This window comes from Thalassophryne amazonica, chromosome 15, assembly GCF_902500255.1.
Source record: "Thalassophryne amazonica chromosome 15, fThaAma1.1, whole genome shotgun sequence".
NCBI lineage: Eukaryota > Metazoa > Chordata > Actinopteri > Batrachoidiformes > Batrachoididae > Thalassophryne > Thalassophryne amazonica.
Window position 1 is genome coordinate 77911369 of NC_047117.1, and position 22858 is coordinate 77934226.

Here is a 22858-nt window from a genome sequence, read left to right on the forward strand (position 1 = left end):
ACTTCAGGGTTTAAAACATTGGTCTCAAACTCAAATGAGCAGAGAATGAATCTGACCAGATTCTGTCCATGCACGGAGCCACCTGAACAAATGCACAATTTAAAAAAAATTTGTAATGCATTTTTCTGAAAACAGTAAAAACTGGACAGTCTCATGGTCCTGGGGAAGACCCAGGACACGCTGGAGGGACTACACTTCTCGGCTGGCTTGGGAACGCCTTGGGGTTCCCCCAGAGGAGCTGGGGGAGGTGTGTGTGGATCAGGAGGTCTGGGCAGCTTTGCTTGAGCCGCTGCCCCCGCGACCCGACTCCGGATAAAGCAGAAGAAAATGGATGGCTGAATGGATGGTACGTTTCCATTTAAATATCTTGCAGGTTTGTTGTGCTTTTTGGTCACACCTGCTGCTTGATAAGGGGGCTGCTTCCCCAAGCCAACCACCAATACGTTATCCATGCATGGTATGAATAGAGCCCGTATTAAGTGCAAATCATGTTTGAAACAGTCAGCCCACAAAAGCACACGCAATCCGGTTCACCTGGTAAATGTAAATGGCCAAAGTAGCACAGTAGGCAAAACGGTCTCCACTTGCAGCACACACGTCTTTATTCCAGGGCTGACAGCCGGCCACCAGCAAGCCAACCTGCTTCACTTTGGCCATTTTCAACCTATAGAGACAAACAAACAAACATGTCAGTCACTCAGTCAGTATTTTCACATAATCACACAGGAATTTTTCCAGTGTATAGGTGCTGCAAGTCTGTCGTCTATGAGGCCGAGTGACAGCATGACACTGCAGACATTCACAGGTTCAAAAGGATAAGATGATTAAAGAGAACGAAGTGTGTAGAGAGGATTGAATTAATCTCCTCTGTGACTGACTAAGAGTGTTTCCTGGAAGCTGTTCCATTGTGGAACTTCCCACTAACATGGGAGAATACCTCCAAAGGGTTGCACAAACAAAAGGGTTCATGAAAATAAACCAACAAATAAATATATATATATATACACGCACACATATCTACAGTATATTATAATAGCCAAGTATGGCTTCAATCACGCAGAAGCCAGGGAGAGCTGACATTTGCCATTTGGTATGCTTATGTATTTTGGGTCAAGGATGAATGCTGCGAAAACGGAAAGTTGATAGAAATATTTTTGGAGAAATTAGCAATTTTACCTAACCAGTAAACAATGGACATTGTGCTGCAATGCACCATGGGAGTTTGGGGTTTTAAAAGTTGTTATTGTGGTTCCTGTTAGTTTAACAGCATTGTTAGTGTTGCTGATTTATTGTGTTTTGTAGTTCAATTGGTTTAGTTAGTTTAGTTAAATATCATGTTGCTGGTAACATGACTGAAAAGTGTACTGCAGGGGTGCCCAAGTTCGGTCCTCGAGATCTACCTACCTGACAATCTTAGTTGTCACCCTGTTCCAACACACCTCATTAGCAGGCTTTTAATGAGCCTTTCATTGGATTCAGGTGTGTTGGAACAGGGAGACAACTAAGAGTGTCAGGAAAGTAGATCTCGAGGGCCGAACTTGGCACCCCTGGTGTACTGCATTTGATATCTTCCACCACCATCTCTATTTCTGCCTGTCTAATATTTGAAGTGGAAAGGACAAAAAGCTCTCCGTGTGTGTGCGTGTGTGTAACGTCGATCATGGAGAAACCGGGGTGAGCTGAAATTTACCGTTTGGTATGCTTATGTATTTTGGCTCGAGGATGAAGGCCACCAAAACATAAAGTTGATAGGATTAATATTTTTGGAGAAGCTACAGATATTAGCTAACAACACTGAACAATGGACTCATGCCATTCCAGCAGGGGGCTGTAAATAATCGTTATATCAAAAGCATGAGTGTATGCGTGTGTGATTTTATTTGGTAAGTTCAATGTAAGTACATAATATAATTGTTAATACTTTAATAAAAATACATGGATGACAAAAGAAAGTGAAAACACTTATTTCCATTGTGGTACATTTAAAAATCAAATGACAAAATAGAAGTAATAATAAAATAAAAATAATTATAATACTGATAATAAAAATAATAATTATAATAATAGTGTGTTTATGATAACAAGAACATTAAAAATTACATAATTAATAGCAAATAAAACGGTTGAGGTCTAAGGTTCTAAAAACCTTCTGGACTCACACACCATTCCAACTTATTACAGAAACTTTGCATAATTTCTTACCACCCTTGAAAAAAATGTCAGCTACCTATTTTATAAACACTACCCAATGTAGAGCCTGTGGATCCCCATGGGCAACACACTAGTATTTATATCTATAAATCTCCCTCGCACCTCCCTGGGGAGGGTGTTATGTGTGTCCATCAAGCTTTGGTGCTCTATCAGAGGCCTGGAACTTTGAGGGTTCGGCACAGTATCTTAGCTGCTCCTTCCAATAACTGCTCTCTTCTGGACAGAGACCTCTGATGTTGTGCCTGGAATCTGCTGGAGCCACTCTTCCAATTTAGGGTTTACAGGTCCTAGTGCTCCTATTACCATTGGGACCACTTTGGACTTTAGCTTCCACATCTGCTCCAGTTTCCCGATGTATCCGTATCAGCCCCAAATCTGAAGTACGAGGGCTGATACAGATACATCAGGGCATGATACAAAAACAGAAATGTGATAAGATATTTATCACATATTACAACAACAACAAAAAGAACAAGAACCATATAATTATTGTCAACTCCATTTAATAACAACTCATTCATACATTACAACAAAAATAAAGAACTGGAACCATATATCATACACATGACTCATGCTTTGAGTGATAGCTACCCACAGACTCAAATTTAACAGAATATTTTCTGCAGAGGTATAAAACTCTGGCTTCAGAAAATAAAAGCCCTCCCATGTGCTGTTTCTATCTGTGCACCTAAAACAGGTGATCTCAATAATTAGCTCATCAACCTGCCTGAAGAGCTGATAATTACAATCAGCTTGTTTATGATTTATCAGCCCTGTTTTTTCTTGAATCTTGTGAGGGCTGCTTTACTAGTATAGGGTGGATTTTTGAGATATATATATATATATATATATATATATATATATATATATATATATATATATATATATATATATATATAGATAGATATATATATATATATATATAGATATATATATATATGCTTTAGAAAATGTTTATATTGACTAGAACAATTAAACGCACAAAATGAAAGACTCACACTTTGAGCTTTGTACTGAAAGAAAGGGGAAAAGGCAGCCCCCATTATAACAAGAGGGGTGGTTAAGACGTTTTGAGCCTGACCCAGGAAAAGTAGAGAGTGGTTTGTGTTTGTGGAATGTTTGCATTCTGAGAAACAAACACTTCTCGAGAAATTGTGAAATTTGGCCTCATTGAGGACAATGTTCAGAAATACTGGTTTCTCAGAATGCAAAAGGTGAAGAAGCATGGCCTTCTTTTTCTAAATGGGCCTCAAAACTTCTCAATCACCCCTTGTATTTCATGTTTCAACTAAATCCAGTTTTATCAGTTTTCAAATCTTCTTGCTTGCAAGTCGGCAAATCCACACTCTGAGAGGACACCTGGTGAAAGTGTTTTCATCCAAATTCCAACCTTTCTTTGAGGAGATGCTGTTGATTCTAACAGCTGCGTTCGAGTCAACAGCATCTGTAAACTCATTCTTACAGCTGTGTAAGAATGAGTTTGAGTATTGTTTGTCTCTGGATGAACAGATGGTTGCTGAGGCATGAACGTCTCTGGCAGTAAATAATCTGGACTTCCTATGTTGCACATACAGCCACAGCAGTGTTGTACGAGCAGCATGTTCATGTCGTGTCGTTACCCTGTATGCAGGTGAAGTTGCAACGGCAGGGTATCCTTTTCACCGACACGTGTGTGTACCTGTGGACAAAATAACTAAAAAAATGATGAATTTCCTTCAAACATGGTGCGTGAATTACTTGAATAGATATCTAGAGGTGATTAGATTTTGGAGTAGTTTGTTCAAAGGTCAAGGAGAAAAAAGCATGCTCCAAAAAATAAATGAAGTGTCATTGGGAGGATGGAATCCACCCTATGGCTCATTGTGCAAGAGGGACAGGGTTAATAAGTACACATTTTTTATGTCCTCAAGATAAGGAGTGCCTGGGAGAAATAATCTGTTTCATGAAGAAAGATTAAAGCAACAACTTGACTAAGATCAGAGAAAACTACACTACATGAACACTCGTAAAACACTGATGTGGCTGTATGTGCCATATAGGAAGCCCGGCTTAACCACGGCCAGAGAAATTCATACCTGAGCAACCATCTGTTCATCCAGAGACAAACAACAGTCAAACTCGTACTTTCAGGCATGTTAGAGTCACCAGCATCTCCACAAAGAAAGGTTGGCACTTGTATGAAAAACACTATGTCATCAGGTGTCCTCTCAGGTAGTGTGGGTTTGGTGACTTACAAGTCAAAAGATCTGAAACCTGAGCTAAAACTGGATTTTGTTTAAAAATGAAATATTATAAGGTGGACTGCTGCTTACCTTTATTTCAGTGCAAGACTCAAAGTATGAGTCTTTAGCATTGTGCTTTTTGTTGTTCGATATAAGGGTTTTCTTATGCATATCTTCCAAAAGCAGCACTTTTGAGTGATTCCACATACTGGTAGTTGAATGTCACTGTCTGTGGTGCTGAAAGGTATGACACCCCCCCCCCCACACACACACACACTTTCAGCAACTGCATGTCCATCTCTCAAGGCCATTTTATTTTACAAAAAATAAATGAAAGATTTGTATAGTGGTATATAAGAAAACATGTTTTTTAGTGGTAAATAAGAAAACAAGCTTTGTTACATGTCTGTGCCTTTTACTTCCTCTTCTTAGTATGTAAGCAATTTATTTATTATTTAGCACATTCCAAGAATAGTGACATTACAAAGCGCTGCAAAGAGAAGATGAACAACAAAAACAAAACAATGCTTAATAAAATAAATATAATTCAGTGTGCAAATTACAAAAAACATTATTCTTGAACATTTCTATCAGAATCTTTATTCATTCATGGTCCCAGTCTTGTTTTATTTTTTGTTGTTGTTGTTTTTGTCCCAGACTTAGATATATAGTATGTAGCCATTATGTTGTCGTGTTTGTGCTTTTGTGTAACTTGTAAAAGTGTTCTGCCATTTGTAAAAGTGTTTGCATTTTGTAATTTTTATTTGCACTTCCCAGCCACCACAGTAGGAGGTAAAAATTACGCCCCTGTGGGAATCAAACCCATGACCTTCTTGCTGTGAGGCAACAGTGCTAACCACTAATCCAGTGTGCTGCCCTCGTCAGAATCTGTAATTTGGAAATTTATTTCAGGATTTGTAAAAGTGTTCTGCCATTTTTAAAAGTGTTTTGCATTTTGTAATTTTAATTTGCACTTCCCAGACACCAGAGGTTCAAGCCTGGGATCAATGCGTTTATGAGAGAACCCACAATCCCTGTGATTTTAATCCCACAGATTTATAAACTCAGGGAGCTTGAAAACTGTTCAACATGTATACCGGTGTTTTAACTATAACTCAGCTACTTTTCATCTAATAAAGTACGATTAAGACAAAAAACACTAAAAACACGTCACTTTATCTGGCAACTCGGGTAATTTACAAGACTGAACGTGGACACGTTATTGATTAAGCAAACAGAAGGACCGTCTGTTCCATATATTGATAGCTTATTGATTTACCAGCGTTAATAAAATAACCTGTGCGCGCTGCTAACTAGCTGTTCTGAACCCAGGCTGTTAGCAGCGCAAACTAACATCTGCCGCTGAGATGCCATCAACAGGTTTGAGGAGAAAACAAACCGACGGCCACCTGTCTGTTGTTGACGTCGCGGAGGTGCGCGCGCGCACCGCAGCTGCCTCGCGCAGGGGAGCCGCGCGCGCGCTGATCGCCAATTCTCCCGGTTTTTATTTGGCTCGCAAGCGGTGACGTGGGTTTGATGTCGGTGCCGCAGCGCGCGGAAATCGGTTCGCAGCTTACCGTCTGTTGACTCCGGGCTCGTGCAGCACGGACAGCTCCCAGGTGCTGAAATGCGGCGCTCACCGCCCGCGCGATATACACTCTATGCGCGCGAGGCGGCCCAGCAGGGCGAACCTGATTGGTTCGTGATGGCAACCAACACAACCAGCTATTGGCTGTCGAGACTGTCAGCGAGACCGCTTGCTTTTGGGTTCCACTGATGTTGCCACATTGATTTATTAAAAGCAAGCATAAGCTGCTTTAACTATTTTTTTAAGAGACATTGATAAATATGAATCGTTTACTTTTTCCGGGGTCTTTGTCCAAAACAGCTGATTGTCATTTCCTCCATCCACATCTTACAACCCCTCACAAAAATTATGGAATCACATGTGCCCCACAGGTTTGCTTTATAGCAAATGAGTTATGACACAAACGATTTTTGTTCAAAAGATAAATCTGCCTTACTGAAACATTCATTCATTCATTTTCTGTATTTATGCAGCTCCCAGTCACGTGGCAGCAGACCAAGCCGCTCATCACACATTTTCCTATTCTCACCCAAGTACTGTAACTCTTGCCGGGGGGATCCCGAGGCCTTCCCAAGCCAGCTAGGAAATATAATTCCTCCTAGCTTGACGTGCCTGGAAGACTTCCCTATGGAGACATCCAGAGGACATCCTCACCAGGTGCCGGAACCACCTCAGCTGGCTCATTTTAATTTAAAGAAGTAGTGGCTCTATTCAGTCTCTCCCGGATAATCGAGCTTCTCCCCCGGTCCAGGAGTGTAAGCTGAGACACCAGATGGAGGAATCTCATTTCTGCGGCTAATCCAAAGAAATCAAACCATAGATGCTAAAAAATTAGATGTAATAATGTGAAATGACATGGAAAAAGTATTGAACATCTGAAGAGAGGTGCAAAAAGTCATGGAAAGCCAACACCAGTTAAAATCTATCAATAATTAGAAAGCAGTCCTGCACCTTGTCAGTGCAAATTAATATCAGCTGGTTCAGACCCAACAGCCTGTCAAAAGGTGTCTCATTACCAAAGTCCCACACAAAAAACATCTCATGATGGGTAAAAGCAAAGAGCTCTGAAGATCATTTTCTCATTTCTTGTGCTCCTCCTAGGATTTCTGACAGAATAGAGAAAAGAATTATCAGAAGAGTTGTCCAAGAGCCAATGACTGGTTGTGGAGAGCTTCTGAAAGGCCTGGAATTAGCATGTACAATTGTTTCAAAGGAAACAAGTAATGCACTCACCCCGTAAGACTCCATTACTGAAGAAAAAGCATGTTGAAACGCATTTAAAGTTTTCTGCACAGCATTTAGACAAGCCTGTGAAATACTGGGAGAATATAGTCTTGGTCAGATGAGACCAAAATTGACCTCTTTGGATGCCAGAATACACACCGTTTGGAGGTCAAATGGCACTGCACATTACCACAAAAATACCACACCAACAGTCATGTTAGGAGATGGGAACATCATGGTGTGGAGCTGTTTTTCAGCATACGGCATCAGCAGACCATATAATTGAAGGATGGATGAATGGAAAAATGTACCAAGATATTCTTAATAAAACAATCTGCTGTCATGGAGATGAAACAAGGGTGGACATTTCAGCAAGACAATTATCCCAAACACAAAGCCAAGGAAACTGAACTGGTTTCAGATAATGAATAAAGCTGGTAGAATGGCCCAGCCAATCACCTGACTTGAATCCAATAGAAAAATCTATGGAAAGAACTGAAGAGCAGAGTTCCTAGAAGAGGTCCACAGAACCTTCAAGATTTGAAGACCACTTGTGGGCCAAATGGTCCAAAAATCACACCTCAGCAATGCATGCAAGTAGTTTCTCCATACAAGAGGCATCTTGAAGCTTCATTACCAACAAAGGCTTTTGTACAAAGTATTAAATTTCAGTGACAGGGGTGGTGGCCATGTGGTTAGTTAGCTTGGTTTCAGCGTGGAAAGCTCCCAGTTCAAACACTACCACTGCCAGATTTCTTTGTGTAATGTGGAGTTGCACCAGGAAGGGCAGATGTGGTGTAAATCTAGTGCCAAATGAACATGCAGATCCACCTTGGATCTGCTGTGGCGCCCCCAAGTGAAATCAAGAGAGCAGCCGAAGAGACTTACTTTACTATTAAATTTCAGTAAGCGTGTACAATACTTTTTTCTTAACTCCCATTTTATTACACAATTTAAGGCTATCTGGTTTGATTTCTTTATATGGGTAGATCGCAACTTGTTACAAATATGTTAAAAATTTCATGTCAATAGCACCTTTAGAAACATTTACTGAGAAAAATGTGTTCAATACTTATTTTACACACTGTCCGTGTATACTTACAACCCCAATGAAGTTGGGCTGTTGTGTAAAATGTAAATAGAATATGATTTGCAAATCCTCTTCAACTTATGTTCAATTGAATACACCACAAAGACAAGATATTTAATGTCAAAATGTAATGTTGCTCCAATTTTGGTAAAAAGTGATACAAGTTATTGGCTGAGCTCACAGGATTAATAAATGGAAGTTTTGACTGTCAAATGCTTGGTCTCTAAAGTAAAGGAGAAACAAGGTTGACATCCATTGGATTCTGACATTTTACCCTGTAACATTATAAGCAAGACAAAATGGTGTAAAGTATTCCTTGTTTATATGAAATTGACCTTTTGTCACTGTTTTGACCCCATAACTTTCAGTTTAAGCCATACTTTTTTGGACTCTTGATAGACAAAATATGGTACTTTAATATGATTAGAGCATTTTCCAACTTTGACCCCTGTAGGTCATCTCCAGAATGCCTCCGTCTGAATATAAACTTTATTTTTAATGTGTCATATTTCATGCTAACTTTTTGCCCATTTGCTGGACTATTAAACCCTCTAAATGTGTGATCTGTTAGGTTAGCCTAGCCAATTTGCTGATCAACTCATTACACAATCCCATAAGTTTTGTGATTCACACTGCAATTTCAAGTTTCACATCTTTAAGGCAGTTTAGAAATCACTCAAGTGTCACGACACCCAGCTACCAGTTATGCTTAAATGCACCTGCAGTTTCATGACAGATTAACAGGCAAACATGCAACTTCTCAGAAGCCTACAATTTATAAACACACAAATCACCCTTCAACACTAATTCACACAATATACAAAATTTTATTACAAAAATTCTGTTCTACATGAGATTTCCAAAATTCCATTTTAAAACAGTTGGAAAATTTTAAACTACATAACCCCCGGCAGTAGGACTATGAAAGACTTTTAAACTTGAATATAAGCAGTGCTTCAGAAAAAAAAAGACAGACAAAAAAGGATCTGTTCAGATTTGCTGTCATCACTGCATTAGTGGAAGTTTCACATGTTGCAACATCTGGTTGAAATTTAGAAACCAAGATTCAAGATGTGACAAATAAACATCATTAAGCAGGAAATTATTAAAAGCACAGGACAATAACTGACTATTAAAAAAAAATTACGACATTAAATCCCTGAATTTGATAAGGAACATTGGGTCTGATGTCCTAAAGAGACAGACCAACAGGGACAGCAGGCTGCAAGGCTGGAATAGTCCACACAAACACACAAGTTTAGCTGAACAATGCATTTGCAAATTTCACATCTTTATGTTCTGAATAAACTGCCTCTGCTCACTCATCATCATCCTCCTCTTCATCTTCATCATCCTCATCTTCATCCTCCTCCTCATCCTCCTCTTCATCTTCCTCCTCCACTGGTTTTTTCTTAGGCCTGCCTGGGCCACTCTTGACTTTTCCTCCCTTCCCAGAACCAGACTCTGCATGGTAGGCAGCAATTTCCTGCAACAGTCAAACCAGGAAAAAAGGCATGAAACATCTGGGCTCTCCTACTGCTGAGCCTTAAATGATCAGAAAGTTCATTCTAACTGACAAAAGTCACATGACAGCTGCTGTTAACAGTTCTACTCATCTGTGTTTCTGCAGGTAGTAAAATTAAATGCACAATGTAGGTGCTAATTACTGGGTCAATTTCTTTCACAATAGAAAGATTTTCATGTAAAAGTTACAGCAGCAACTTTGCCTGCAGTAGTCTCACGGTGGTTGTGACTAGTTTATAACCACTCAGCAACTCTGGTTATGTTGGAGCTAGCTTAACAAAACATCCTTCTGTCACCCCAGGTGGTAACTTGTAGATTCAAATCCATACCTTTACATATTTCTCCTTCAGTTTAGAAGCCTTTGCCTCAAAAGGAGCCCTGTCTTTGGCACTCTGCTGTCCCCACAATTCACCAAGTTTCTTTGCAGTGTCCCCGATAGAGATACCAGGGTTCTCCTCCTTTATCTTCGGACGGTGGTCAGAGCAGAAAAGAAAGAAGGCAGAGCTGGTGGGGGGGTAAAAAAAAAAAAAAGATCAGAAATAGAAGTGACAAAGAAGCAACATTGCAGTGATTAAAAACTTACGGTGGCCTTTTGGGGGCATTCGGGTCCTTCTTCTTCTTGTTCCTTCTGGCACCCTTAGGAGGAACATATGTCTGCATCTCACTGTCATATCGGGCCTTGTCCTTCTTCGCCATATCCTCAAACTTCGTCTTCTCTTTGGTGGGCAAGTTCTAGAAGACCAACAATCGTGACATTTAAAATGTACACTTAGTTGAATTTCTGCCCACCAAGGCCCCAAATTTAACGGCCCAAGTGTAAACGTGTGTGTGTGTGTGTATATATATATATATATATAAAAAGCTAGCAGGGGTAGTAGTCATGTCAATGCATGCATTTGGAATAAACCGTATGGTACACGTGACAGTTCGGTGCAGATAGCACAGTATGATTATACACGCATGCATATTTGCTTCCGTAAGTCACTGATGGCAATGGGTAACAAACTACATGCAATATAAACAATACAAAATTGGCCTATGATAGAGATTTTAATTCTATTGCGATAATGCACATTGATGTAATCAACCCACAAAATTTAGAGCCACGATCTAACATGGCTAAAAGTGAAACGGAGTAGTTGGTGAAAAAGACCAGTGCAACAGCCATTATTCGGATTTAAGCTGTACGATGAGCAGCAGCAAATTATACTACTCCATAGAGTGCATGGGGCTAGGGCTGTTCAATTAACCGAATTTCGATTGCGATATTGATATTTGTATCAAACGATCTCCAAACTCGTATAATCGAGTGAAACGATTTAAAGGCCTTTCATCAGGCCAATCCGTCAACGTGTCCCAAGATGCATGACGTCAGACTCGTCGCTTCGGAAGCGGCAAGGGGGCGGGATTGCTACATCACACTATGGCCGTTTCCACAACCTGAAAAAAGTTCAGCGATCGCCTTCTTGAATTTGCGTCGCCTGAACCACAAAAAAAGCTTTAAAAGACAGCAGTAGAACGATTCTCCCATCACCCTGCTGGGAGAAGCTTTTTTCCCCAGCTACTTTTCAGAGTGACGCCAACCGAGGGAGGACTGAGGACTTGGTGGGATATTAATCGAACCGCAACAGCGAGCCAATCCGCACGGAGAAGCCGGCCTTCAGGCATCATTCCTGGGCAGAGCGAGGCAGGCAGCCGGGGTGATGGAGCAAACCCACTCAGTCCGAAATCTCCCACTTTTTGGATATATGCGAAGTCCCAGTTTGCCCAACAGAGTTTAGTTCTGCAGCTTTATCGAGGTGAGAATAATGTAGAAATAAAACGTGACGTTTACTGAACTGCTGTGAAAGTTTAATGATCGGCTAACATTAGCTTAGCCTTTTAGCACAGTTGATCTGAGTGAACGCTTTAATTTGTAAATGGTTCAGTCTTTATTTTTTACCAAATAAAGCTACAACTTTTTTTCCCCAGACACCACAAAAGCTTAACCTTAAATCACTTTTTTCGGGCGTTTTTTCCCCCTTTTTTATATATAAACTGTTTAGCGTTTTTATATTTAAAGAAATATTTTTATGTGTCCTAATCAGGAACATTTGCTGTGCAGACAACCAAACTTCCATTGATGAGCTGAACACCACGTCTAGTTGAAAGAAACAGCACCAGAGTTCAAAGCTGCAGAAGAGACCTTCATCTGGTCCCGAGAATTCAGCATAACCTGCTTCTAAATAGAAGGCTCTTTCAACAGCAACTATTTTATTATTTTTTTTAAAAACTGTTTCATTTTATATTTTAACAAATGAATGGATAAATTTCTCCAAAAGGTGATAAGGAGACGTAGTCAAGGGAATGATGACAAAAACACAAACTAATGAACATAAATTGAAACAAAAACAATGCAGCCGCACTATGCCCTAGAAGCACAAGTCAGGGAGATGCCCAAAGACACTGACCAACTGGTCAGTGACAACAGGGAAGGGAGAGGAAAACAAAAATATATTTTTAATATTTTATTCATTTTATGTTTTATACAGGTAAGGTACAGTACATTTTCAATTTGGAGGTTTTGCGCACATTGTCTATAACTTTTTTTTTTTTTTTTAAGAGAGAGAAATGCTGTGAATAAATGCAATGTGTAACTAAAATAAAATAAATAAATTGTTTGAATATTCGTGATTTCAATATTTACTTAAATAATCATGATACTGTTTTTTTTTTTCCCCATAATCGAGCAGCCCTACATGCGGCAACAATCTACCAAGAGAGGTAATAGGACTAATCTATTCTACAACCGGAAAATGAAACATGTCACTGAATACCAGCACTGCTAGACAATGCAACCATCCCGAGAGCCAGTCTGAAACACGGGACCAAAAAAGAAAAACTAAATCAGGAACTGATCCAGACCTCCATCCAACAGTCATTTTCAACAGGTACTCCTTGCAGTAGAAGAGAGGCCGCAACAGATTAAAAGTACCAGGGCCGTAATCATTTACTTGGACATGGTTCATTTTCAAATGGTAGAGAGAGGCGCGGCTTTAAAGCCATGATTGGCGTTATTGATCCACAATACGAGGTACCAAGCCACAAATACTTTACAGAAACAGATGCAAAAATTGTATGCAGAGCTGTGTGACTTCAAACACTTTGCCACCACAATGGACCTGTTGTCAAACCGTAACAGAGCCTTTCATCAGCCTGACTATTCAATATATAACGGACGATTGTTATCTCGGCAGCCGGTATTTGCAGAAATCGTACTTCCTCGCTGAATATATGGCCGAGGAGATAGCACAGGGACTCAGGCACATTAGTTACAGGATTTTAAAGAATACCAAGAGTGCATCACTACTGATAATGAATGAACGTGGTCAAGGCAACATCTCTGAATGACTGGATCAGGCTCCAATGCACCATTGGTAGGTGCAAATATTTTGTGCATATAATATTTTAACATTACACTGTAACGTTTGCCTATATTATTGCAATATTAATGTTGCATTTAGAGATGTAGAATTTGCCTCTGCCATTTTAATGTTGCATTTGTGTTAAGTGATGTTCAATCCTAATTAAGCACTTCAGTAGTTAGGTGTGTGTAGAGAGATCAGATTATAGATTAATAAGCCAATATCTTCAAAACTTGTCAAATTACTGTTTTATGCGAGACGATTGTGAGTGGCTTTTCATGATCCTGGAAAAGAAGAGTTGAAAAAAGCCCAGGCAAAGCACCAGCTTCCTTTCATCAGCTCATCACAAAAACACCAACAACGTGGGGGTCACGTGAGATGATGATCCAGAGGGTGCCTGAACAAGAGAAGGCTCTATCACAGGTACTGGAAGCAAACAGGAAAACTAGACACCTGATATCCACTTGGCAAGATACAAATGTATTGGAATCTATAAGCAAGAACCTCAGCCCACTGCTGGAATTCACAGACACGCCATCTGGAGACGAGTATGTCAGCGACATCATACCTGTTCTCCATCTTTTCAACAACACCGTTGTTGCTACAGCTGATTACACATAGCTGACCAAGGACATAAGTCATCCTAGAGTACTTTAACAAGTACTTGGACCCAGAAACAGCTGACCTACGGATATGGCCTCCTTGGTGGACCCACAGTTTAAAGATTCATATATAGCTAATGACCAGAATGGTAGCAGAAATTCAGACACTGAGGTGTAAGCTGCAACGGTCAGAGCCGCACGGAAGCTGCAGCTGATGGTGCTGAAGTACGAATAGCTATTGAGAGGCAAGACAAGAGGGTGAGATGAGCCTGAGAAGCTTTTTTGAGAAAGGCCTCCAATGGCACAGCTGCTCTCACTGACAGAGGACATCAAAGTGGTGCTATAAAGTTACCAGCAGACAATGCAGGTTGATGGAGAGACTGACCCACTGAACTGGTGGCAGCTGTATCAAGCTAATTTTCCAAGGGTAGCCCAGAAATATCACTGCATCCCAGCCACAAGTGCTTCTTCAGAAAGAGCATTTAGCACTGGTGGCATGTAACAATATTGCCACCAGTGTCTGTTTTAGTCAGAGACTGGACAAGCTTATGTTCTGACAAATCTTTAGGGCACAACAAATGACAAATTGTGTAAACAATTCATTGTGTTGCTTTTTAACTTCAAAGACACCAGTTTCTGTTCTTTGCATCTTTTGTGTCCTTTAAATTCAACTACATTTGGTGCATTCTGCACTTTTTACTGCCTATGGCATGGTACTACAGTAAGGAAGCATTTATACTTGAAACATTTTCTTTAGTATATGTGCCTTATACTGGAAGTATTTTCTTTATTCAAAGAGTTTGTGCTTTCATTTTAACTCACTCGATGCCACTGACTCTAAAACGCGTCTTTTCCAATAGTAACGCCCCGTGCCAAAGACGCGTCATGGAGCCAATTTCTTTTCTTCTGATATGTTTGTTGTTGACATGGACATAGAACTCAATTTTCTATGGGTCTTGAAAAAAAAAAAAAAAAAAAAAACACTCAAATGCTGAAGAAATCCTGGCACTAGGATGTTCTGAACTTTGAAAACGGCTGGCACTCAATGAGTTAAGTATCTATTCACTACACTTGGAAGAAACATTCCCAATGTTACATTAAGTTGCAGGTAAGAAACTGTTTGAAATGTTTTTATTTAAAGTATCTGTGCATTACACAAAATAATTTTCTTCACCTAACAAAGTATTTTCAGTACAGTCTGTTCCTCAATTAAAAATACACCAGTTTTTCCTGTTCCCTGCATCTTGGGTAGCAGTTAAGAACCAAGAACTTAAACCAAGTGTGGTGCCTTTTAGAATGGTTTGCACTAAAGATTTAATAATTACACAGAATGCCGTGTAATTATGTACAATAGCTACACAGTGACCCATTAACAGATTTATCAGTAACATGTACTACAACTATAATCCTATAGAAAGAAGTCCAGTATTTTATACTTTTTCCGTGTTGAAGTCCCTGCTGCTAGTGTACTTGGATTTTATTTATCTGCAACATTATGTTGTATAATTGCAGTTTTGCACAAAAACGTTGTCAAAATTCTAAGTTTCTCTAAAAAAAAAAAAAAAAAAAAAAAAAGAAATGCCTTTTCCCCCTCCCCTCAAATGAATATTCATTAACAAAAATTTATGCCAACGCAAACTTGTATTTGGTACTTTGTTTCCCGTAATCCCCCTGTGCTTCCCAGAATGCACCACAGAGCAAGCAGAGTTCAGGCATCTCGCAGCACATGTAAACGACAAGTGAGGATATAGATTGATCCAGCAAGTTCTCAGGAACTAGCTAACCTTTTCTACTAGCTACAGGGGAAAAAGTAAGTTGCATGTAAATTCTATAGCATTCATACAATTAATAAAAAGTAAGCAGTGTCAGCAGCCATAGCCTAAATAGCAGCCTACAACACAAGTGTTTCAGAAGAATTTTGCTTGTGTGCTGCAACCGCTGCTCTCACTTTGGATTGCTACAGGGCAGGGGGTGTGGGAGTTCTACTCGAGAAAATTTTGAGATCTCAGATGCATTTTCAGGTCATTTACACACAAAAGTGTAATTTTTTGTTGGGTCAGGTCAACTTTGCCACCCCAGTCTTTTCACAAAACTTGCATTATGCTACCAGCCTTTAATCCAAAAAAACAGAGAGGGATCAAAGTGGTGAAACACACACACACACAAAAAAGCCGAAACCCAAATTTATTCTAGAATTTTTGAATTCTAGAAGCTCTGAAATGCAATCTGGGGCTATTCCAGATAATAAATTGCAGTGAGTGTAGCACCCATTTTGGTGAGAAAAGCCCAACTTTCCTTATTCAAAATCACTCTTCTCGTAATATTCTTCCCTTACTAGGATGCAGCAGTTTTCTAGCTTGGCAGATAGTTTGAGGAAATCGCTGAAGAAATGAACAAACTTAAAATATGGATTGACCGAAACAAAATCATTAAAATGAAACAAAACTAATGTTATTTGGGAACTGCAGAATGAATGAGCAAGTACAAATACAGTTAGATGGGGTGTAAACTGAAAGGGTTAATGAAAATACATTTCTTGGAGCAATAATAGATGAGAAAATCAGTTTGAAACCACACATCAAATAAAAACAAACCAAATTATCAAGCATTTCAGTATAAAAAAAAAAAAAAGCAAAACATGTTCTGATCACAAATCACTGTACTCATTTGTTTTGTTATATTCAAAATAAACCTTCAAATAAATAGTTCAACAGTAAACATCCAGGAGTCACCAGGTATGTTTGAGATGCTATCTGAGGATCAATCTGAAACTAGTAAGTCCTTTCGGCTGCTCCCTTGTTTTGCACTTGGGGTCGCCACAGCAAATCCAAGGTGGATCTGCATGTTGAATTGGCACAGGTTTTATGCCGGATGCCCTTCCTGACGTAACTCCACATTACATGGAGAAATGGGGTAGGATTTGAACCTGGAACCTTCTGCACTAAAACCAAGCGCATTAACCACTTGGCCACCACCCCTGAGGATCAATCTGAAACTACAATACAAAAAAATGGGGGAAAAAAAAAATACAATTTGTAATGCATTTGACTCTTTTACGTCAAACACAGCCATTAATCATTATACTGAACACAAACGTGCTGACAGGCGACAGCTTAATGCTAACATTGAAAATGCCATAGACATGCTAACACATTAACACTGCTCCGGTTTTTAAGTTATAAAATAATTCTCAATATCAATTCAAATGTAACAAAAGGAGTATTTATGGCTCAATGCATCAACTTGTTCAACCTTCATTCACTTCTGAATTTTCCTAGTTTGGGCAGGAGCTTTGGAACCATTTCTTTTCAAATTCGCGACCACCTTAAAATCCTTACAAATCGTAAAGTGTTTTTCCCTTCAAGATTAACTTCTAATTACTGTACATTTTGAAGTTAAAAATTCTTACATTAGAAGACGTAACTAAAATAGTTTTAATAAAATAAATAAAGATTCTTCAGAAATCTTTGATGTTCATCTGTAAATTAACACCATAACTGTTTCTGATGTGGGACAAGAAATATATTTCCTAAAATGAAGAAATATGAAATAGCAATGTGCAATTTTCTTTGATTACTTGATAGTTTAAAAAAAAAAAAAAAAAAAAAAAAAAAAGCAGGCTAGCATGGCGCACAACAGGTGGCTGCTTAGTGAGCATATAGTTTATTTGTGTAATTCTTCCAAACAAAAACCAGTGGGGGCACATTTGGGCATTCAAAAAAATTTTTTTTTTTTTTAAATTATAATGCATTTTCTTTTTCTTGAAGGTGAAACTAGAGCTGCAGCACAGTGCAAAAGGCCCCCCGATTGTGTTCAGTATTTGTCAATAAATGTGTGTAATGTTGCGACTGTCTCACACTGTCAGCCACGGTGCACCTCACTTTAACTTCAGTGTGTGTGCGCACTGCTCTGAGTCCACAGCGTTTACAGCCTCAAACACATTTTTCCAGTTTCATGTTTATTCCGTTTGACAAGGTACCAAATAAACTATCCCTATCTCCACGTCATTTCCAGTCATCTGTAGCTCATATGGCATAATTTCTTTTCTGTGTTCATGTTGACTGATCTGACGGAGGGGAATTCCCAGCTCCAAGGGCCTATTTACATGGATTTGCATATTTAAATAAAGGCATGGAAAGGGAGGAGCTTGGTACAGCCGCATGTGAGCTCAATTCCACATTCAGTGGAATGTACAAATGGAACATGCTTGGATCCATGCGTACACACACTAATATCTGGATATTCACATTGTGGATCAGCGACAGCTGCACCTGATGGAAATAACCGCACATGGGGAGTCAATGCACGCCGTTCACACCGACTGATCAATTTACTGCTCTGACAGTATATTCAATCATCTTTACACTTATATTTATTCCCCTTTTGTGTTATAAATCAATATATATGGCTTAGTAACGTAATACAGCGATATAGCAGCCACCACGGCACACCACCTGGCTCCTGTGCCTTTCAGTCCAGCCCTTGTGTAGGCCACAGTACACCGAGGCTGGATTCTAAGTGTTGTTTTGTCAACTTACGTGGTAAAAAAAAAAAAAAAAAAAAAACTGCTCGACCCAAGGACTATTGTGCGGCACAAAAATTGTGTAATTCTATATAACATACTTTCCATTATGCTGAATAAAGCTGAGCTCAACGTCTAATAAGTGTAGATTTTCCCCAATTCCAAAGTCAGGCAGTTTGCAGGTTAGAGCTCCCTTGGAATTTTGTAAGAATCAGTATGACTTAAGCTTAAAGTAACTTTGACGAGCTTCCGTGTCTAAAACAGTCATGTATGTGGAATCATGAGACAATTTTGTCCATTACTACAAGAAGCTGTTATATTTCAAATGCTAACTAAAACAAGCCTTGCCAAATCTGTGGACAGCACATGATGTCATTTCAAGATCCCTCAATTCTCCCACTGACAAAAAAACAAAACAAAAAAAAAGCAACTTACTTACTGTACTTGGCATGCAAAGCACCTTCCAGGATTTTTTTTTAACGATTTTTTATTTACTGTGCAGACGTACTCTTCCTGCATAAGTAAAAAAAACAAAACAAAAAAAAGACTAACCTTCCATTTTTCTGAGCAGTTTTTAGAAAACTCTGAAAAGCCGACAGAGTCTCCTGGGTGATTCCGTTTCTGGTCTTCACGACAAGATTGAACAAAGTAGGCATAGGCAGACATCCGTCCTTTGGGTTTATTTGAATCTTTCACCATGGCTGCAGTTTGTCTAGAAACACAATGGAGGGAGAAGGAATAAGACAGTTCGATGGGCAGCATTAACAGTCTTCTACATTACATGTATAGGCAGCCAAGAGAGCTGTACGAAGTAGGAATTGCAACTTCTCTAGGACAATCGCCACATGCAGACTCGGGGATGTTTTAGTACTCTAATCGGATTTCTACATCTCAGGGACAAAACAAGACGCGACTCCATTTTGTATCTTCCCGCCCAAACCAAAGTGGGGAGGAAGAGGGGAAAAAAGTCCTTAAAACTTAACTCCTACAGAAACCATGACCTTCTTATAAGTACACATGAGGACCTCACAATAATTACAAGGCAAGTAGGTCGGCGTCGACGGCAGCTGAACTTTCAACTTAGAAAGCTGGCGTCTGGTAGCGACTGAGCTACACAATCAAATGGCGTTTGAAATGCGTGTTGCGCACTGAGAAAACAACAGAACACCCACAGGCTGGAGAACATTAAGCCACACATTCGAAATAGCAAGGCAAGTTTTCTCACAATAGTATATTAACATTACCGATTAACACGCACTTTAAAAAGAAAAGATGGGGGAGGAAAAGGTGAACAACGCCCTAACGTAATTTTATTTTACGCAAACATAAAACACGACCATCGGACATAAAGTTATACCCCCAAACTTTTTTTTTTTTTTTTAAGGGCAGATGAAATAAAATCAAGAAATTAAGCGCTTACCTCTCCAAACCAATATAGAAGTTGGGGAAAAAAAAAAAACCCACAACTGTTTAGTCACTATCTGCGCGGCCCAACTAACTTGACTAAAAGTAGTTCCCGCAAACTCCTCCGCCTCCTCCTCCTCAACGGATTGGTCAAATCCGTGGATTTAAATTTGAAAGTAGGGCACAGGAGAAATTTCTGGCTGTGATTGGCTGTGAGGCGAAACTATCACAACGTCACGTGTGTGATGCCTGCGTGTAAAATGATTGGTTGAGCTGGGGGTTTGAAACACGGCGCGAAAATAATATAAAAAAAAATTTCTTTGTTTGCGTCTTGACAAAAACATGTTCATAATATGCCGTTAAAGTGCTTGTGTGTGGCAGGAAAACAGCTTTCCTGCCACACACTGCCGGAGGGGCGCGAAGCTGCTGGTTATTGTTTGAATCCAAACAGAAACACAGAAAAGCTGTGCTGAATTTGTACTTATTGTGTCAAAAATGCAGGATTTTGTCAATTTTTTTCAATAAATGTATGCATATCGTGTATCATTGAATACTAAGCAGAATTACTGCACATCCAAACTTTTAAACATTGCAAGACAAAACTTTGCAGCAATCAACTATTATATTATACAATTTATATATATATATATATATAATTGTATAATATAATAGTATATATATACTATTATATTATACAATTATACTAGTACTATATATATTAGTATTAGTAGTAATTAGTATTCATATATATATACTGTATATTATACTATAACTCATTTACAGTATTTACATTCAAAGCTCATCGTGGCTTCTGGGAAACAATTTGAATTGTCATGTCTTGATAACTGCTGATGAAATTGACAACATTTGCCACAGAAGCCTATACTATAACTCCTACAGAGTTGCCATGAATGTTTTGGTGGGTTCCCTCACTTGGCTTTTTGCACTGTCACTCATATTTTGATAAGTGCCTACTCCAGACAGATTTATCATACAGTACCGTACTGTTTGTATTGATGTGAATGATACCCAAGATATTTTCAGTAATTTGGAAATGTTCATGTATCCATCCCCTGACATGTCAAAACAAAACTGGCTGGAAAAGTGATGATTCATTTTCACAATATTCCTTATGTTGTTTGTCCATTACTTATGAAAATGAAAGAACGGTGTATAAAGAAGGAGCAAGTCCAGTGCTGACTGAGGTCCAATGATCCCATTGCTTACGCCCAAAGTTTGTAGTATGAAGTGGATGAAAGTCAACAACTCCCCTTGACACACCAGCCTAACAGAGGTTACTTCCACAGCCAAGCCCAGTAACCATGTATACCTGGATGGACCGAGACAATGCAGATGAAGCATCAAGTCTAAGGATCTGGACAGGTAGCAGGACAGAGGTCTACCCTAAGTCTTTATGCCACTCAGTACCTGCTGTACACTGTGTATTGAAGAGGCTTTAGTTCCAAAATTGATCATGCAATATTTTAGTTGAACCCCTTGAATTAAACTGAGAATCTACAAAGGCACATCATAATAGTTGCATTTCAACTCCGTTGTGGTGCCGGAGTTTGCATGAAAAGGAAGACATAACGTGCTGTGCTGTCACCTGCTGAACACTGGCACCTGCTGGGTGATTCAGGTATGTACATCCACATCAAATTATGAATTTCATATTTAAAAGTAGGAATCTGTACCTGCACTGGCATATACATTGCTTGTTTACTAGTATTAAGCTCTATAAGAAGCCATATATGTAACACCTTGATATTGGTTGCATGACCTTTGACCTTGAGTTATCTTGAAAGGTCAAACCCAAGATCAGAAGTGTTTAACTCAAATATTTTGGAGCCAACATGGACTAAAAATGGTGGAAAAGTTGTGGGTTAGTCAAGGATAAGCTGGTTCAGTTTTAGACAGAACTGATCAAATGTCAATTGATCAAAAACTATATATAACCATCCGGTGTGGTTAACACTCTCATCTTACAAGAGTCCCGGGAAAGGTCCTGGTATCTGTAATTTCTCCTTGCTCTTTATGTAATTTACTGCCCCTTATAAAGAACCACAGTGATATATTCCTCATTTTGAATTTATTGAAGGTCACATTGAAAATCAGGCCTGGATCTTTACAGACAGACTCCATCTTATAAAAGACCACGAATATAGCTTGCACAACACTTTTATACCATGTGGGCATTACAGTGGGGGTGGTTTAGTCTATATGTTACTGGCTCTCACAGATAGGGGGAGCCCTCCCTGTATCTGAAACTTGCACATGTGTGATGGAAGTGAAACTTAACTTATGTTTAAACACAGATCTCAATCAAATAACAAAGGCAAATACTTAATCACTAACATAAAATAAGGAATTAGCACAGATATTATCTAACAGTTTGAAATCTAACTGGGTCCTTCTGTGTGGAGTTTTATGTTCTCATCGCGTTTGCATGGGCTCCCTCCAGTTACTCTGGTTTTCTTCTGTTCAGGGTGTACCTCACCTCATGCTAAGTGACCACTGGGATATGCTCCAGTTGTATATCCCAGCGCAGCTAGGGGGGTCATCTTTGTTCAATTTGCCATGCAAACACCACCATGGGCTAACCAGCTAATTAATGTTATTGGACAGGATAATTAGAAGTACCCAGAATAAAATGCTTCTTATCACCACTGGATAGGCAAAAAGGTCATTAGAAGGGCCCAGTTACACGGACTGTTTTCCTGCAGAGCTCAGTGCACATGCGCTGCTGTCCACTGAGGCATCATAAATGTATTGTAAAGGAGGAGTTCATTCTGTAAGCACTAGTCCTTCACAGGCAATCGACTTGTAACACCTCAGTGGACAGCTGGACCAGGGGAGGATGGCTAGGATAAGGTAAGCGGCTGACTCTATAACAGATTGGCTTAAAAAGTTTATTTGCATTTAGTGAGGCAACATGTGTACATTTACCTCCACAGGGAAACAGCCGTTGCAACCGTACGGGATCGGTGGACCCAGCCCCCCCGTCCTGGACACCAGCACGGATTCCCAAAAAATGTTCTATATATTTGCATTGTCAAGTGTGTTGATA

The 22858-nt window shown here is 39.4% G+C and overlaps 2 protein-coding genes across 2 annotated transcripts in view; both read right to left on the reverse strand.

Annotated features, from left to right (window-relative positions):
• Window positions 1-6130, reverse strand: part of wdr17 (WD repeat domain 17) — a 43195-nt gene extending 37065 nt beyond the window's left edge. The window contains exons 1-2 of the mRNA XM_034188336.1: window positions 6011-6130; window positions 535-664 (exon numbers count right to left, since the gene is read on the reverse strand). Coding sequence (XP_034044227.1) covers window positions 535-657 — 123 coding nt within the window. The 5' untranslated portion in view covers window positions 658-664; window positions 6011-6130. The remainder of the gene's footprint in view (window positions 1-534; window positions 665-6010) is intronic.
• Window positions 6131-9142: 3012 nt separating this feature from the next.
• On the reverse strand, window positions 9143-19925 carry LOC117526232 (high mobility group protein B2-like). Its single transcript, XM_034188284.1, has 5 exons — window positions 19808-19925; window positions 18940-19099; window positions 10443-10591; window positions 10189-10363; window positions 9143-9821 (listed from the first exon to the last, which is right to left on the reverse strand). The coding sequence occupies exons 2-5, from the start codon at window positions 19084-19086 to the stop codon at window positions 9654-9656; spliced, it is 639 nt and encodes a 212-aa protein (XP_034044175.1). The 5' UTR covers window positions 19087-19099; window positions 19808-19925; the 3' UTR covers window positions 9143-9653.
• Between the last annotated feature and the right edge of the window lie 2933 nt (window positions 19926-22858).

What these genes read in the sequence shown, in the direction of transcription:
- LOC117526232 (XM_034188284.1), bottom strand. Translation starts at nt 19,086, where the DNA reads ATGGTGAAAGATTCAAATAAACCCAAAGGACGGATGTCTGCCTATGCC. An exon ending in ACTGCTCAGAAAAATGGAAG is followed by an intron (nt 10,592 to 18,939) that starts GTTAGTCTTTTT and finishes TTGGTCTTCTAG; the next exon opens with AACTTGCCCACCAAAGAGAA. An exon ending in AATGCCCCCAAAAGGCCACC is followed by an intron (nt 10,364 to 10,442) that starts GTAAGTTTTTAA and finishes CCCCCCCACCAG; the next exon opens with CTCTGCCTTCTTTCTTTTCT.